At 64.7% G+C, this 17,335-nt stretch overlaps 1 protein-coding gene across 5 annotated transcripts in view; it reads right to left on the reverse strand.

Annotated features, from left to right (window-relative positions):
• The window catches only part of CRAMP1 (cramped chromatin regulator homolog 1), a 54,259-nt gene that overhangs the window by 11,001 nt on the left and 25,923 nt on the right, over positions 1-17,335 (reverse strand). For 3 of the 5 annotated variants that reach the window (XM_045994226.1, XM_045994225.1, XM_045994224.1), the window contains 8 exons: positions 17,202-17,250; positions 9,057-9,142; positions 8,512-8,635; positions 7,268-7,349; positions 5,691-6,854; positions 3,108-3,378; positions 1,165-1,346; positions 1,009-1,083 (listed from right to left, as the gene is read on the reverse strand). In XM_045994226.1, the coding sequence (XP_045850182.1) occupies positions 1,009-1,083; positions 1,165-1,346; positions 3,108-3,378; positions 5,691-6,854; positions 7,268-7,349; positions 8,512-8,635; positions 9,057-9,142; positions 17,202-17,250 (2,033 nt within the window). The remainder of the gene's footprint in view (positions 1-1,008; positions 1,084-1,164; positions 1,347-3,107; positions 3,379-5,690; positions 6,855-7,267; positions 7,350-8,511; positions 8,636-9,056; positions 9,143-17,201; positions 17,251-17,335) is intronic. The other 2 variants (XM_045994228.1, XM_045994227.1) reach the window with 1 other exon arrangement.

Genomic DNA, 17,335 nt, shown 5'->3' on the forward strand with positions numbered 1-17,335 from the left:
TCCGGGCTGCCCGCCTCACGCACGAGCCTGCACCCCGGGGCCACGGAGCTGCCCTCCCGCCGGTCGGGGGCGGACTCACCGATGTCACCAAATGTGCTGCTGCGGACTGCGCCCGCGCCCACAACGCTCGGGGCCTAGGATATGGGAGTCCTGGCTCCACAGGGCACGTGTCCCAACACCTCATGGACACCTCGACTGTGACGGCATCAACCCTACAAGTACTGTTGTCTACAGGGACGGAGCTGGGGCCAAGTCTGACTTGTAAGTTCGGCGCAGTAGCAAGATAGAACCGTAACTCTCCGCTGAAACCGAGGTCACGCCAGCGAGGTCTCTCTCGTCTCTGCCCGCAGGAGCGAGCGAGGTCGGCGATCAGGCCCGTGAGGCAGCGCAAGGCTACCGCTGACCTTCTGACGACGTGCCCGCAGCATCACCGGCTTCCTGCCGACCTCGGCTACGAGCCACGGCAGCAGAACCGCAGGGGAGGGGGCGCTGCCGGGCACCGTGCGGCCCGACACCCGCCATGCAATCTCTCCTTCCTACGTGAATTAACCTCGAGGCAGGAAGAGATATTAAGGGACCAGCAGGACCAACAGAGCCCCGTACGCTGAGGGCAGCACGACGCCCCCACGTCTCTGGGCTTCGAGCTGCTGCACAAATCCAGCCTCAGTCGCACGCGCAGCCTCTCGCTGGCTGGCTGTGCCCTTGGCTCTGCGGCTGGCTGCCACGGGGCCTCCGGCATTCCCTGCTGTGAGCGCACGGCAGTCTGGCCTCTGGCCACTCCCTCTACCCGGTCATCTGCCTCTGCCGGCTGCGGGTGCGTAAAGGGGCTCCGAGAGTCCTCGGACACACCCTGACCTGGGACACGCGGGACTTGAATCCCCAGAACACCTCGTCTCTTGTACAAGTGGTGCTCGTGCCGCACAAAAACCATGTGTACGTCAGGGGACGGTAGGACCCCGTTACTCCTCCGCCTGTCCCTGCCCCACGCCCGCACGTGGGCGCCCTGACCTGGACCACCAGTGGCTTCCGCAGGTGCCGGTTCCGCAGCTTCCTGGGCTTCGGCAGGAAGAAGTCCGACTGCATCTGTGAGGACACGGCCCCGGGGTGAGAGCGCGTCCCCAGATGCAGGCCCCCCACCGGCGGAGCGGTGCGGCCCCCACTCACGCTGATGGAGTTCAGGTGCTGCCGGAAAGTCAGCTCTGTTTCTTTACTGGGAGAATAGAGCTTCCCGTGACGACTGTTGGGCGGGAGCGTAGTTGGGACAGCAAAAAGGCCACCGTCTGAGTCACCGCTGCCTGTGCTGGAGGGGCCCGCCACCAGGAGGGGTCTCGGCGGGTTCCTCAGACCTAGAAGCCAAGGGACGGCAACAACGACCACTTACCACTTATGGCCAGCACGCATGGAGCTCTCTTTCCGGACGGCAACACGGGACAACCGACCCATTTGCTCGCGTATTTCCTAGATCTCAGTCCCCAAACCTGCTTCCTACGCTTGTCCCTGAAACTCGTCCCACTGAGGCTGAGCCACGGCTCTCGCTGACCGCACAGCAGCCCTCTGCCACCTCGACCCGCACAGCGAAGGGCAGATGGGCCTGCAAGGACACCTGAGAGCTGGAAGAACCTTCCAGACCATGCAGCACAGACCACAGGTCAGCAAGCTCTGTAAGGGGCCAGAGAGTGAACTGCCCAGCTCGGTGGGCCCCTCAGCCCCTGGTACCCCTAGGCTGTGCTGCTGGAGCGCGGCCGGGGTGCGTCAGAGCCTGTCCTGACGACAAGGAGCTGTGGGCCACGGTCAGCCGGTCCCAGCTCTATGTCTCTCTGGTAGCAAAGACAACCCAGAGATAAAGCGGCAGAGAATGTTTCTTTAGGAACTGCTGTTCCGAGACTCTGCCAGCTGCCGTCACCGTGGGTGCTGCTGCGCGCGCCCTCAAGCCATGGACAGATGGGCCCCCTTCCCTTAGTTTTCATTCGCGAGTCTGTGAAATGAAGCTCAGGCCCTCTGGGCACCAGGCCAGACTCTGGCACTGCGAGTGTCTCAGTCTAGAAACATCCTCAACACAGAGAGAGAAGGATGGGAAAGCCCGCGGAGACAAGGACAGTCTGCGAGCAGAGCGGAAGGCAGGAAAGAGTGCAGCGCCCGGCAGGCGGCCTGCCGCTCCCGGAGCCGGGTCTGCACAAGACGCCGGAGCCAGCCGCCGCCCCAGAAGCCGCCGCGCAGAGATCCCATGCCGCAGGCAGGCTACTCCAGGCGCAGCCAGAGAACACGGAGAGCTGAGGACGCGCCGGGACAGAAAACAACCCGGGGCACCCGGTGGTGCAGTCGCTGGAGCGTCTGCCGGGATTTTGGCTCAGGTCATGATCTCGGGGTCACGGGACACGGGGCCCCGTGCTGGAACCTGTTTGAGATCTCTCCATCTGCCCCCTCCTGCTCACGCTCATGCAAAAAAATGTATCTTAAAAAATAAAGGAAGAACCAGCTAGAAGCCGTTAACACCCAGGCCACGTGGTCTGCTCAACTCCAGCACGCCCGCACCCGCGTGCGTCCGATCACAGAAGATGCGGCTCCGCTTCTCTATGAAGCACATGGCCCTGACGCTGGGACGCCTGCGGGCCTGAGACGTTCGCAGCGACCAGGACAGCAAGGGTGCCACAGGGAAAGCACGCGCCATGGGGACAGAGACCGTGAAGGCCTCCCAGACACAGGACACGAAGGACATGCCCATTCTCAACCTCTGTCGTGCCAGGTGCCAGGTAACCAGAGTGACCCTGCAGGGACATCACTCCCCAGCTACAGCTCAAAGGACCGGCCGTGCAGACCAGCAGGGTGGCCCCCTTCCCTTCAGAGACCACGTAAACGGCCGGGGGATCCCTCACCTGAGGGCAAAACTCCAAATGTGAAAGGAAACAGGCCCTCCTGAGGCTTTCAGCCACCGAGTCAGCATGCCAGGGAGGCGCCCACTGACCTCACAACGACCCCCAAAGTGACCACACTGGCAAGGCCCACGCCGTGTTTCCCAATGGCGCCCACCCCCCAAGACCCAAAGCCTTAGGTGACAGGCCTAGAGCTCCCCCTCCCCGCGAGTAGCAGGGACCTCTGCTCTGACTCACCATCGGTGAGACGGCAGCCCGGTGAGTGGGGCCGGGCGGCAGGCATCCTGTGCCCCCACACCCAGGCAGGCACGCGGGACGGCCAAGCCTCACCTGAGGAGCAAGGCGTGGAGCTGGGTGGGAAGGTCTTGCTGCTGCGGAGGGCCGACTGGCTGCGCGGGCAGCGGGGGCTGCGGGCGCCGACGGTCACCACCTTCCCCGGGGGGGTCGCTGACGGCTCCTCCTGGGCCGGCCTCACTGAAGCCGTGGAGCCGGCGTTCCCTTCTGGAGCCTGGGATGGAAATGGGCCACGACAGAAGCCGAACTTAGTGAATGACAGTTCAGGGAGGCTCCGAGCTCATGAGGCGCTCCGACCGGCTCAGGAATCACATCGTCCCCCGCACGGGTTAGGGTGAGGGTTCATGTCCTAACCCTAACCCGTCCCTTGGCAATGCGCCACTTTCCCACCACTGCCTGCAGGCAGGTCCCCCAGGGAGCAAGCACGGTGCCTCCAGGCCCCCAGATGGGCAACCCCATCACGGCTGAGAGCCGGCGGGGACGCAGGAAGGACGCCCGGCTCCCGCCAGCCTGAAAGTGGTCAGGCTGCCAGAGGGGCCGCCGCATGGCTGGGAGAGGAGCTCATCTTTCTAAAAGACTTAAAAGAACCGCGAAGGCCTTTGCGGACTGAGTCAGAGGAAGGAAGTACAGGCTGATTTTCTAGAATTCAACACGGTCCCAGCCGAGGCGGTGTCTGCTGACTCAGAGGCCAACCGCAGGGGTTCTGTAGGCCTGGGCTCACGCCGTGCTCAGGGCCACGGTCCCCGCCGCAGAGACACCCTCTTCCTCCCCGCCCTGGTGACCCCTCGCTGATCTCCCCCAGCACCCACTCTCCGGGAGCACCGGGGCCGACCTCTCTGTGAATGAGGGAACCCCTTCCTCTGCTTGCGGCACGACCTTGCCAGCCGCGGCTTGTTCGGGGCTCCATCCTGACCCGCTTTCCCTTTCCCTGGGACACTCCCACCCCGCGCCCTGCTCTACCCCGTCCCGCTTAGTTTGTTCAGAGTCCCCAAACACTCGCCCCCGCACACCCCGCGTCCTCTTGCGAGGCCCCCCGGCCAGTGGCCTGGGACTGGGCCGCACTGGCTCGGCAGCTCAGCCCAGCGGGGGCCGGCAGGACCAGCCAGCCTGTCTCCCACGCAATGGGCTCTCACAGCTGAGCTCCGTCACAGTCAGCCGAGGGAGGATCCTTGCGTCTCCGGGCCCATAGGACGCACGTCTTTCTTGAGTCCCCAGGTGACGTGGAGGCCGCTGTGGGGGCCCCACTCCGGGGCATGGCTCTGAGCACCCTGCTCTGAATTCTCTGCTGTATTCCCAAGCTGCCTGCCATTCTCTCCCTGTCAAGGCCAAGGCCACTGCCTACGTCCGCTGCTGCCCCAGGCTCCACGGGAGCCTTGCTGGGTCCCCTCCCCCAGCGTCCTAGACATGCTTCTGTCCTCCAGTCTTCTCTCCTCCAGGAGCCTCACTCTAGGACGTTCTCTGAATTCATCTGTGCACTCGCCCGCACGTTGCCCATACCCGTCCGTGGGGCATGAGCCTTCTCCACACTAAACCTGAAGGCCATGGCTCACCCTCGGGTCTCCGCAGTCCCCGCCCAGGTCCTACCGCCCGTGAGTCCTCTCCCCCGCAGCACGGACTCACACGCATCCCCGCACGCTCCACCGAGCACCTTCTCTGTGGCAAACGGCGCACAGGGACGCGGGCAGGGAGAGGGTGGAGGAGCGGCGCCGGACGCACGCTGAGGGCCGTCTGTCCGGGAGCAGCGGAAGCTGCTGTGCAGACACGCCTCTGCTCTCGTGGGCCCACAGGGTCCCCACAGCCCATTCTGTCCCCCAAGCCCCCTCCTGGCCACCACGTTCCGCTCCCCTGGCAGCTGCTCTGGAGGTGATGGACCCCCGTGCTCCCAAGCACTAAGCACACACAGCGGCTCGGGAACCCGTTCAGACTCCGTCCTCTCGCACCCAGGACAGCCCACGGACTTTCTCTCGGTGGCATCCTCTGCCCCGTTGCTGCTGAGCTGATGCCCCAGGAAGGGCTCACAGCCGCTCTCCAGGCTTAGGGACCCCCAGGGCCCTTCATCTGGCCCCTGGGCGCAGGCCTGCACCCGTCCGTCCCCTCCCCACCCCCTTCCCCGCTGGGAAGCTGTGCCACTGTCCTCCCAGGACGGCCCCACTCAAGCACGAACAGCCCTGCCATTCCCCCCACTGAAATCTGCAAGGGTCCTGCCTGGCTACCGGCCATGGCAACCGCCTCGCCTTCGCACACGCTGTGCCCCGGCCGGGAGGGCGGGCCGAGGGTAGTCACTGAAGCCTGACGAGGAATGGATTCTCGGCCACTGTCGTCTTTGGAGCCTCGTGTGAGCCATGAGGACGAGGCCCTTGCCTGCAGCAAACCAAAACCCGGCTCGAGGGAAGGAACCGAGACCTGCCGGGTCAGCGGGGTCCCCACCCCCTTCTCCTCCAGGACCCAGCTGCCTGGGTGAGGGCCTGTAGGCGGAGCCCGGCCCCCCTGGGGTGGGAGCAGGGCTGTGCGTCGACCCGCACTCACCAGCCTGGGGTTGACCTCCGTGGAGATAAGCTTCAGGAGGCAGCCGAGGAGACGCTGCTTGTGGACGGCGGAGGGCGGGGAGCCGGTGCAGGAGCCCTGGGCCTGCCCGCCGGGGGCCTGGCCGTCGGGGCCCAGCACCGCCAGCCAGTCGTACTCGAGCTGCAGCTTGTTTGGCTTGCCCATCATGAGGTAGACTTCGGCCAGCGTAAGGCTTTCAGAGGTCTGCAGGTTCCAGCCCTCCTCACGGAGCTGCTGGGCCAGCCGGCTGGCGGGGACGTCCTTCGGAGGCTTGGCGGCAGGCGGTCCCTGAGGCGGGGGGTCCGAGGCGCTCGCCTTCTCCTGGGGCTCCTCCGCAGGCGCATCCGCTGAGTCTTTAGTGCAAAGGTCTGGCTGGAGCCCGGGGCCAGGCTGAGGCTCTGGAGCTGGCGGGGCACGGACAGGGGACGGTGGCCCAGCCCGGGCGAGGTCAGCCACCTCTGCCGCGCTGGGGACGCGAGTCTCTGGGGAGGCGCACCCGGAGGGCCGCAGGTCCGCGCAGCGGCACTGCTCGGGGATGATGAGGTCCTGACAGGACTTCATGTAGCGCGGGAAGGGGTCAAGGAGGGAGAGCTCCTCCTCTAGCTCCGGCGGCCGCCCACAGGCGCACGTCCCATCCCCGGGCTCTCGGGCAGGGCCGTCCCCGCCCTCCGCAGGAGCAGCCGCGGGGGTCTTCTCAAGCCGTGCCCGGGCATCCTGAAGCCCAGGGGGCAGCCTGTCAGGAGTGTCGAGGCTGCCGAGGCTCGGTGGGGCCCCCTCCGCAGGGGCACTTTCAGGGGAGCTCTCTCCAGAGCTCTGGGAGGCGTCAGTGGGAGGAGGAGGACGTCCCGGGCCCTTGCCCTCAGCACCGCCCCGTGGGCACTTCACCTGGCCCCTGGCCGTGCCCTGCCCGCTCTGGATGCCCAGGATCTGGGCGGGAGGCAGCGGGTGGGCATCCTTGGAGCTCTGCTTGCACCGGCCGCCCTCCTGCCAGTGCACCGTGCAGAAGGCTTTGGAGTGCACGACGCGGGCCACTCCCGGCAGCGGCGTCAGCGTGCAGCTCTCCCCTGGGAACAGGTGCAGCGCCACCTTCTCCTGCGACGGCTCCGTAAGCGAGTGCTGCAGCTGCCGGTCCTCCAGTGTCTTCCGCTGGGCACGTGGTCAAGGAGCTGCCACGGGAGCAGACCCGCCACGGAGCGCACACGCCAGGGACATCCTCATCTGCCGGCGGTGCGTCCAGCGGCCACCCTCCCACCGGGGACCGCAGGCTGGCTGGCGGCCGAGGACACAAGTATGGGGCTGTGTCCTCGCTCGTGTCACGCTGCTGGCAGGGACGCTGTGCGGCCCCAGCCCTGCCACAGAGGCCGATGGCGGCCACCTGCAGTGTAGACAGCAGGGAGGGGCTCAGGCTGAGCCCCCGAAGACGAGGGGCTGTGCTTTAGTTCCCGCTCTGCCCACCCCGCCCTGGGCCCTCTGCACCCTCAGGAGGAGATGAGAAGCCGCGTCCTCATGTGGCAGGCACGGCAGGTCCGGGCGAGGCCGCGTTACTAAGAAAAGGATACAATTCGCACTTCGTGCAGCGCCCACTTCTGTTTCAAGAACTCGATGAGGCTGGAGACCTTCCGGTGGAGCTCCACGATCATCCTGCGGAGAAACCACGGGCAGCACATGGCGGCCGTTACACGGGGAGGGAAGCTCCTGAGGACCACAAGGCTGTGGCGGCGACTCGAGATGGGGCCACCGGCGGCAGCGGACGCAGGGGCGGGGCCAGAGGCACGGAGCCTGGCAGGGCCACTGACTCCTTTTCTTAGAAGTTAACCCTTTAGGGGCACCTGCGTGGCTCAGTCAGTAAAGCCTCTGCCTCCAGCTCAGGTCATGATCTCAGGGTCCTGGATCGAGCCCCTCATTGGGCTCCCTGTGCAGCGGGGAGCCTGCTTCTCCCTCTGCCTGTTCCCCCTGCTTGTGCTCTGACAAATACATAAATCTTTTTAAAAAATCAGCCCTTTAAATGGGGAGAAGTAGAGATTCACATGAAGCTGTGAGAGAAAACCAGAGCTCCCGTGTGCCCTGCACGGGTCGGAGGAGAGCACCCCCGGGATGCAGGCCGCGCCGCAGCCCACCACGCTGCTCTGTGAGCGTCCCCTGGGGCCAAGGTGGGCCGGCCTGAGCGCCAGCAGAGCTTACGCCCACGGGGAAGCAAGCGGTCCGACAGATGAAGCGTTCCGCTCGGGGGAGCAGCCGCACAGCAGACCGCAGGCCGCACTGTCCCCTCACGGGAAGCGAACCGGCATGTGTGACGGGCGCCCGAGGCTGGGGGGTGGGGGCAGTGAAGACGTCGTTGGCACGAGGTTTTGAGATAACGAAACGTTCTGGAGCCAGATTGAGGGGAAAATCCTACAATGCCGTGTGAAGGTACCCCGTGCCGTGAGTCTGACAGCCTCAATGACTAACAGTTCGTCGTAACTTAAGAGAATTTTACTTCAAAGAAGAAGTCTAATGTCTAAGTGAAAACCGGTCCAGACTCCCAGTGGTGCTGCGTGTCTACGTCCCACACAAACCCCCAGGAAGATGCTAAGACAGCGAGGAAGGGGTCCTGAGGGGAGCGGCTGTCTCCATCGCCCTGCTAACCACACCATCTGTCTCCTGTGGCCCGAGAGCCCCTGCCACGTGTGGAACAGGAGCTCAACCCTTCCAGGACCCGCAGGTCTGAGGGCCGCCACAACAGGGCCTCACGGCCCCCTACCCTGCGTGGCGCCGCCGTCCTGGGGGCCCCAGCTCTCCCCTGAGGTGCCGAAGGCCACGGTACCTGAGCCTCGGGTTCTGGGCCAGGCTCTGCACGCGGGCCCAGGCGTGGTTGTTCCTCGGCTGCAGCTCGACGGGGACCTTCAGCGGCAGGCGCACGGGCTTCTGGTCCTCTTCGTCACTCAAGCCTGTGACAAGATGGGGCCACGAGGGCCCGGCACACGTGAACCTTGATGCAGAAGGCCACGCGCTCGGCCACACAACTAAGAGAATCAACGGAGCTCCGGGCGCACAGCTCTGCGATGACAGCAAGGCCGGCAGAGAAGGCCCGGGGACCTGGGCTCTGACACAGGGAGGCCAACAGGGCCGTGGGCACAGCTGCAAGCCTAAGCCACAGGCCAGGCCACGAGAGGCCACAAGAGACCTGCCTGGGACACTGGCAGACATTTCGTCTGAACAGGCTGTGGCTTCTGAGCTGAGCTCAGTCTCCGAGGGGACACACTGCTGTGACACGGAGTCTCGAGTGCAGGTGCTACCAGCCGGCAAGAGCGGCGGAAGCAGGCTCGGAGCCACGGGGGAGACACCGCCAGCTCGGCCGTGGACACTCACCGTCCGGGTCGCAGAGCTTCTTCAGCGCGCGGCACATGGGTGCCTTGATCCGCAGGTTCCTCCCTTTGTAGCGCACAGTGGTGGCCCTGGGAAGGGTTTGAGGGGAACCGTGAGGCCTCCAAGAGAATGGCCGTTCCCCGCCGAGCACACACAGAGGGCCAGTGAGAGCCTGGACAGACGCGCGGTCTGGAAGCTCCCGAGGTCACAGGCAGCTGCACACGGCGAGACACACTGTGACGCTGGAGGTCCTACTGTTCTCCTGCCCGCGCCTCCCGCCTGCAGGTGGGGTGGCACCAGCTGCTGTCCAGCCGCTGGAAGCACACTGTGCAGGCGCCCGTCAGACGCCAACTGCACGGCCTCCTCTCCTCCGCCTCCTCGGGGTCCCTGGAGAGCAGAGCTCCGAGCCCTCCTCGAGGCGGTTCCCCCGTCAGCCACACCGGCGGAGCCCACGGGAGCGGGAGCCGTGCGCATCCCACAGACACAAGGTGCCACCTGCTCCCCGAAACGGACCCCAGGCGGCCCCGGACCTGCCACAGCGGAGGATGACACTGTGTGAACCCCACTGTGGCCACAGCCTGTGTGTCAGAATGACACAAACTGAAGGATTTCCTGTAACTGATGAACAGAACATCCAAAAGAGAGCTCCTTCCGGAAAGCACACTCGGGAAGCTTGGGGACACTCGAGAAAGCTCAGCTGTCCTGCAAAATGACGGGGAAGTGACGACGACTCTGGAATATTGGGACCCAGTGCGACATGGCGGCCCTTCCTCCGCCTGGACCAGGAAGTCGCCAGAGGCACGTGCAGGCCAGCACTTCTGGGACCAGCTCACCACCGGACCCTGAGACGTCACAGGCAGCTCTGGCCGGACAACCAGTGGCTACGGACGCAGGTTCACACGCTCTGGCAGGGTCTGGCACGCTGTAAGCTGCTTCTGTAACTGTGTTAACCAGGTTTTGGAACGCTGTGGCCTCCCCAGGAGAGAGCTGCCGTGCCGTGGCCGCTCCGTTTCTAAGAAGACCTAGTGAAGGACTTAGAGGATGCGTGTGCTGCGATTCCAAGCGCGTGAGAAAGAATCGCGTCTTACGTCTGTACGTTTACGCACATGAGGTCCCGGGAAAAAAATCGGAGATACACACGGACCTGTGTCCGTGCTGACTTCTGGAGCAGAAGGCGGACAGGGCGGCTGGGGTTAGGATTTGCACCGCTGGCCGTGACGCACGGGGCTGCAGAGCGTGACTCTGGAACAGTCCTGCCTACAGCTGGAGGTCCTGGTGCCCTCGGCGATGCGCGACAAGCGCTGGCCGCCCACCTCCCGCCCCCCCAGGACAAGCCCCAGGTGCGCTCACATCTGCACTGCAGCCGGCTGGGACACAACTCCCACCTCTGAGGAAACAAAGCTGCACCGCCCTCCTCCTGGGGAGGGAAAGAGCTCTGAGCACCCCCCAGCAGATTTCACGGAGGCCCCCAGAGGGAGTCTAGAAGGCCGGGACGGTGGTGGGATGTGGGCTGGACCGGGCTGCGGCAGCCAGTCTCATGGGACCCCAGCGCTAACGCCCCCCAGGTAGCCGCCGTGCCGCGCACCCAGCTGCCTGCTGGCCCCTTCTGTGCCGGCGATCAGCACAGCACCGTGAGCGGCGCGGAGCGAGGGTCACCTGTCGAACCAGGATGCCAGGAAGCCCACTCCCCCCACTGGGCCGGGCAGCGTGGTTCAGGGGACGGAGTCTGTGTGGAAGGCACACCTCGCTCCACCCAAGAGTGAAACCCTGAGGTGTGGCCCCCCCGCCCGGGGAAACGGAGGCAGCTAAGTGCTGCCCTGGGCGTGTGGAAGGCGGACTCGGTCCCGGACGGTCCCCGGCAGCAGCTGCGGGGCACGTGGGCCTCTCTGCCCATCACTTCTTGTTCCACCTGCGCCAAAGCAACAACAGGGGGTGGGCGGCCACGCCATGGGGCACCTGTGTTTGCGATAATTACATTTTCCGTTAAACTGCTCTTTTGTGACTTCCTTTTTTTAGTTTTTTTTTTTTTTTTTAAGGGAAATTGAACAGCCCCCTTCTGTGTGACCAGAAAACATCTCAGCTCACGCTCTCTTTTCTCTTCTCTTACATGGAGGTCCCATGACTGTCCTGAGGCTGCAGCTGCCGAGGGAAAGCCCCACTCACGCTCACGGACAGGCCTCATGGGCCTGGCCACAGTCCTGGGTGTGGTCTGTGCCCCCAGTCGCAAGCCCGCCCTGGAGCTGAGCCACGGCAGGGCGACCAGCAGGCCGGGCGCCCCGGCTTTAAGACACGCATCTGCAGAAGGCTTGCACTTTGACTCTGATGGCAGGTCACGCAGGGGACTCCAGGCAACCCCCCCTCCCCGCACCGTTGTTGCTCTGACGAAACAGGCAACAGGCTAGCTCCTCTACGGGCACGAGAGTCTATGTTCCCTTCTGCAAAGCCACATGACGAGCCCCGTAAGCACGTGCTGACTCTGTGCCGCTAGCCTGGGGCTGTCACCACGAGGGGGACCTAAGAGCTCTCCTCGGTCCATCTGCTCCCGAGTCCTACAGCTCTGCAACGAGAGGACGTTCGCAGGTCACTGAGGAAGTCTGCAGGAGCGGCACGGGACGTTAGTTGCATCGGTACTCCACGGCCTCAAGTAAAGGAGCCGTTGTTCCCGTCGGGCACCACACTGACGTCCCCCGCATCTGCTTCCCCTTTACGGGCCACTGGCTTTGTTCTCGGAAACAGGCGTTTGCTGGTGGAGGACGACACACCCAGCCGTGGAACAGGAGGGAAACCCGCAGACAGACCCACAGGCAGCGCGGCCCGCTGGCCTCATAAAAGGGTGCAAGGGGAGGAAGGACGGCACTTTCCACAGACACCCACGGGCCATGAACACGACCCACGGCACGAACTGCGTGTCACAGACCACGGATAGAAGCATCAGACCCTGAAACTTTTACAAGGAGACAGAGAGCAGCGCCGTGACTCTGAGCGAGACAGAGAGTTCCTGGAGGTGACTCTGAAGTCACAGCCTGTAAAGGAAGATGGCAGACGGCAGATGGGTCCTCGGCAGGACTGAGCACCGCCCCCCTCCCCGCACCCCATGATAGGCACCAGGAAGGCAGGACAAGCTGGAGGCCAGGAGAAAACCCTGCCGACACCCATCCGACCAAACACACGAGTCTGCAGCACTTTGAGAACTTTCTCGTCTCGGTGATAAGAAAACAGGTGTGAGATCCCAGCAGGCTGGTCACTGCAGAGAGACAGAGGGGCGACACGGACATGCACAAGAAAGATGCTCAGGGCGGCCAGTCCCCGGGGACGTGCAGACCGACCCCGCCAGGAGACACCACTTCCCACCCTTGAGGCCCAGTGTGGAGCGCGTGGGCTGCGACGGGCCTGCCTGAAAGACCACGGGCAGCTCCCTAGGAAACCAGAACCCACACACCCACCCGTCTGCCTAGGTACCACGGAATGAACACGTGGAGACCAAGGTTTAGAGCAGCTCCTTCTACGGAACAGCCCGTGCCCCTTGCTGGGGGACGGAGCAGCACACGGGAGAGCCGCCGCGGGGAAGCTCCCCTGCAGGGAGAGGCACGAACTCCAGACCCACAGGGACAGAGCTCACACGTACACCACCATGCGGAAACCGCCAACCTCAAGGTGCGGTGTGACCCCGCGTGGATGGCGTCCCGGGAGAGGAGGACCCCAGGGGCCTGCCGCGGCTGGGCGGGGATGGGGACTGCAGGGGGGCAGCACAGGGAGGAGGGGGGTGAGGGAGCCAGCCGTGTCCGCGTCGTGCACCTCCTCACACTCGGAATAGGACGTGAAAGGCCGTGCGAAAAGGCCGTCTTCTGGGTGATGCCCTCTCGGTGACGTTCGGGAAAAGGCACCGTTGCAGACAGGGCTGGGGGAGGGAGCGAGTCGGGATAGCACGGGGGTCTTGCAGGGCAGGGACGCTATCCCAAGAGCCTCTGATAGACATGGGACACTGGGCTCTACCATCGTTCTTGTTCTGCCCTGCCGCACACACACGCAGGAAGGCACCTGCCTACGACCCGCTTCCAGAAGGCGGCCCGTACCACAAACCACAGACAAGCCCACGGTCCCGCAGGGGAGAAAGGGAGTGGAAAGCCCAACGGGACACGTGGCAGCACGCGCACACACAGGACTGCCCCCTCCGACCGGCCCGAGCCGGTGCACGTGAGCACGGCCTCCGGGCAGCTCCCCCACCAGTAAATCCAGGTCCAGGGGAGACGGGGTCTGTTTTCCTGCTATTTCAACCTTTCTGAAGCTTGAACTTCTTCACAATCAACTTTCTGAAAGACTGAGAGGGTGACCACCTTGCTTCTTGGGCACATCGGTCAGAGCAGACGGGGAGCCGGCAGCACTTGGCATCCCGCTTCCCCACCGGGGATCTGGGAGGGGCTCCCTGGAGCCCCGGACTGACCCGGACCCGGTGCCCGGCACTCAGCTGTTACGGAGCTACGGGCTGGTCCGGGGCCCGACAGATAAGCTCCCACGGTGCCCAAGGGAGTGCCGAGCCGGCCAGTCACACGTGAGAAGACACATGACACGCAGACTGTGTGGAGGCTCAGGGCTGGGGCGGCGTCCGAGCTCGCAGCCGGGGGAGTCGGGGAGCCCGTCACCTGGGGGAGGGAGGGAGTGTGCCGGGGAGGGGCGGCGGAGGGCAACGGCAGTCAGAAACCCTAGCCCCAGCGAGGCATGCAGCCTGCCACCCACGGGGCCTGGGGGAAGGAGCTGGGAAGCAGGACCCAAGGGCACCCAGCCTCTGGCCGGGACACTCCTCAAGCCCAGGGCCTCACGAGCTCTGTGCTGGGGCTGGCTCCCACCTGTCCCTGCCTCGAGGTCCCAGGGCCAGCAATAGGGGGTCGCTGTCACCCCACAACCCGCCGAGGGCTCCTACACAGTTTGACCACCAGGCAGCGACAGCAGCCACTCAGCATGAGGTCCCAAGGCTTACGCCACAGACACTGGACTTCTGCGGCCAGAAATACAGACAAATGCGTTTTCATAAATAAAGCTCCACAGGGCCAAAGAGGTCACACCAGCGTAGAGCTAAGAACACCCTTTCCCAGCACGGGCCTTCCCTCCTCCAACAGGACAGAAGCTCGCTTCCTAGATGCTCAAACAGAGGCTGGTGTGAACGGAGGTGCCCTGCACGCCGGCCACCCCCAGAGGGCCCCGGTGTGAGGCGAGAGCTACTCACTGAGCTGTCTGCTGCGGCCACGCACTCGCCCCGTCTCGCTTCCAAAGAGAAGAACGCAGCCCGCAGCCCGCCGCCCGCCACGCCCCACGCTTCCCTCCGCGCCGCCCTCTGCCAGCATGCGAGACGCTGCGGTACGCATCCTTGCGAGGGGGCCCACCGCTGGCCTAACAGCTTCCCCGCCGTGGGACTGTGGGGTCAGAGGCATGCACACTTACGGGGTGGGTCACGCACGCACACTTACGGGGTGGGTCACGCACACACGCCGCGCACCCGCTGTTTGCAAACACTTACACGGACAGCGCCCTGAGACTGTCCACCCACAACCGTGACAAACAACACCACTTCCGCCTGCTCTCCTCTCTGGCCTGAGCCATGTGGGGACACACGCGTGGTAACACTCCTCCCCCTCCTTGACCCGGGGCGTCTGGGAGCGGCCACATCGGCCTGCAAGCTCTCCCGACGGCTGTCACGCGCCAGGGCAGCCAGGGAAGGAAATGCAAGTGACTCGGGCTGCAACCCTACTTCCGTGCCTTCGCAGCAGGAGAACACGCGCCGCCCCACACTCTCAGCCACTGTTGCCCCGACTTCGCTGCCGGGGGCTCAGCTCACATCCGGCCGGCCGCCTCCCGCCTCCCTACGTGGCCCCCTTCAGGAGTCCCTGCACGCAGCCCACAGCGAGGCACGGAGGATTATGCCGCCCTCCCTGTAGGCTGGGTATCTCCACCGGCTGCGGAGAATGCGGCCCGGGAACGTTCCCTTGGGCCCCCTCAAGCAGCCCGACTGCTGACCCACCTGCCACGGACGCACACTGTCTGCTGGCCACGGGCCGTCCCGACCCGCGGTGCTGGATGTCCAAGGCAAACATGAGGTACACACGCGCCTCCCGGATCCTTCTTGGGTCGGAACCATCCCAACAGTCACGTCGCCTTCAGGCTTTAATATGATGGCCCCTCGCCCAGGCCGTGGGGACTCGGCTACTCGTCCCTCTGGTCCCCAGCCCAGGGCCTCTCCAATCTCCAGGAGGCCCTAAAACCGACCATCAGGCCGCTTTCACGCTTTCAACGCGCCTTACCCACCCTCAACGGACCGTGAGGCAAACCCGTCTGTCCAGAAACCCAGGGGGCCACCTCCTCTCTGCGCTGCTCCTGCAACGAGACTGACTCAGAGACAAGCAAACGCACAGTTTTCCATTAATCCAGCGCCCGACGCCCTTGAGCACAAAGAACCAGGAATCTCGGCTCGGGCCCCCGAGTCTTGGGCAAGTGCGATAGAAGGGGAAAAAGACGCACCCCGAATCGCATCCAGGAAGCGTGCCCCTGCTCGTGGGACAGCTCTCCTGATGGCGGGGGAGACGCGAACACCAGAAGCCACTTCCGCCAAGGATCCTCTGCCTTCCTGCAATGCTGCCCCAGAGGCACGCACGGCACCGAGAGCCCGCAAACTCAGCTTCGACCCCAGCTCTGGAGCTTGGCACCGTGCCTCCATGAGGCTCCGCCTGCCCGAGGACACCGGCGGTGAAGGCTGCCCGCACCCCTCCATGGCAAGTGGGGTGAACTGCTGCTCTCACACACGCCACCTGGTTACTACCACGCCTGCTTCCACGCGGGGCAGTTCACGGTAGTAAGTCTCTGGGAGCCCAACGGGAGCATCTGTAAGGTTAGATGCTGGGCCGGAGCCAGGGCACAAACCACACGGCCAGGCCCAGCTGTCAGGAGCTCGCGCCCAGCGGGCAGGGGCATGCAGGCCGGCCGGCAGCAGTTGAGAGAGAAAGGAGACCAGCGAGGCAAGGCCACATTCTGTGGATGTTGCGGGGGACAGCTAGCCTTCGATCAGGAGGGGCCCGGGGACGGCCCGTGGGTCCATCTAGGACAGGGGACAGAGATCCGGGCGGAGTGCGTGAGCTCTGGAGGGTCGAGGGGGAGGGACGTGGCGGCAGCCGTCACCGAGGGCCACACCAGGGGAAGGACGGGCACACAGAACCCGCAGGCTGGAGAACAGGGGAGGGTCCGGGCCGTGCAGCAGTGTGGCTGGGGCACCCGCCAGAGCAGCTGGGAGAGGCAGAGGGCTGACGGGCGAGAGGAGCAGAGGTGGCCAAGATGGACCCCGAGAGTGAGGTTGGGGTCTTCGCAGGAGGACCTGCTGCAGCCTCCCAGCTGGGACACAGAAACTCTACACCGTGCAGGATTTATAAACTGGGGCGCAGAAACGGGGGACAAGTTGGATCTGGAATCCCTCCCCAGAGAAGGTTCGCCAAGGCCCCGAGGAGCGTTCACACTGCCCAAGGAGAGCACGGAGCGGCACGAAGCTAAGTATGGCATCGGGACAGTCCCAAGAGGGCTCCGGGAGGAGGGAGGAGCTGGCGGTTACAGGGCTGGAGAGCCGCCCAGAGTCAGACATCGGCGCGAGGCCGGGGCCCAACGGCGAGGCTGACAGAATGAAGGAGGCCTCGAAGGCCAGCTCTGACTGGGGCACTGGGCACGCGTCACATGTCATCTCTGCTGCAGCAATGGTCAGCGCGGAGCAAGCCGGAGAACCTCAAGGGCAGACCCGGCCCGCCTAGAGGGGCGCGGAGCATTGGCAGGCGCGGCGCAGGAACAGCACCAGAGGAGCCGCAGGACGGCGGGAGCGAGAGGAGAAGACACTCCCAGCCCGCACGCAAGTGGGGACAGGGCGGGGATATGAGGTGGTCAGGGCTGCGTGGGGGCTGCCACCCTGCCCGGAGGCCCCTAGGGAAGGAGACGGGAGCGGCCCGGGTGCTGCTCTCCCAGGGCTCTGAGCGGCAACCCGCTTAACCCCGGGGAGTTCGGCAGCTTACGGGCCCCGGTGATAAAAGGCAAGAAAACCACGAGTCCCAGGGTCTGGGCCTGAGAGAAGCCCGCGTGCGTCCCCAATCCGCGGCAGCGCTCCACAGGGCAGGCCCCACTTACCCGGCCTGAATGAGCTCATTCAACTTCGTGGCGTTCTTGTCGTCCATACCTTTAATGGAAAAGCAAATAAAAGTGACCACAAAGCTCTACGGAACAAAACCCGTGATGATTCCCAAGTTGTCATCGGATAACGG

Source organism: Meles meles, chromosome 21 (assembly GCF_922984935.1).
Source record: "Meles meles chromosome 21, mMelMel3.1 paternal haplotype, whole genome shotgun sequence".
NCBI classification, from domain to species: Eukaryota; Metazoa; Chordata; class Mammalia; order Carnivora; family Mustelidae; genus Meles; species Meles meles.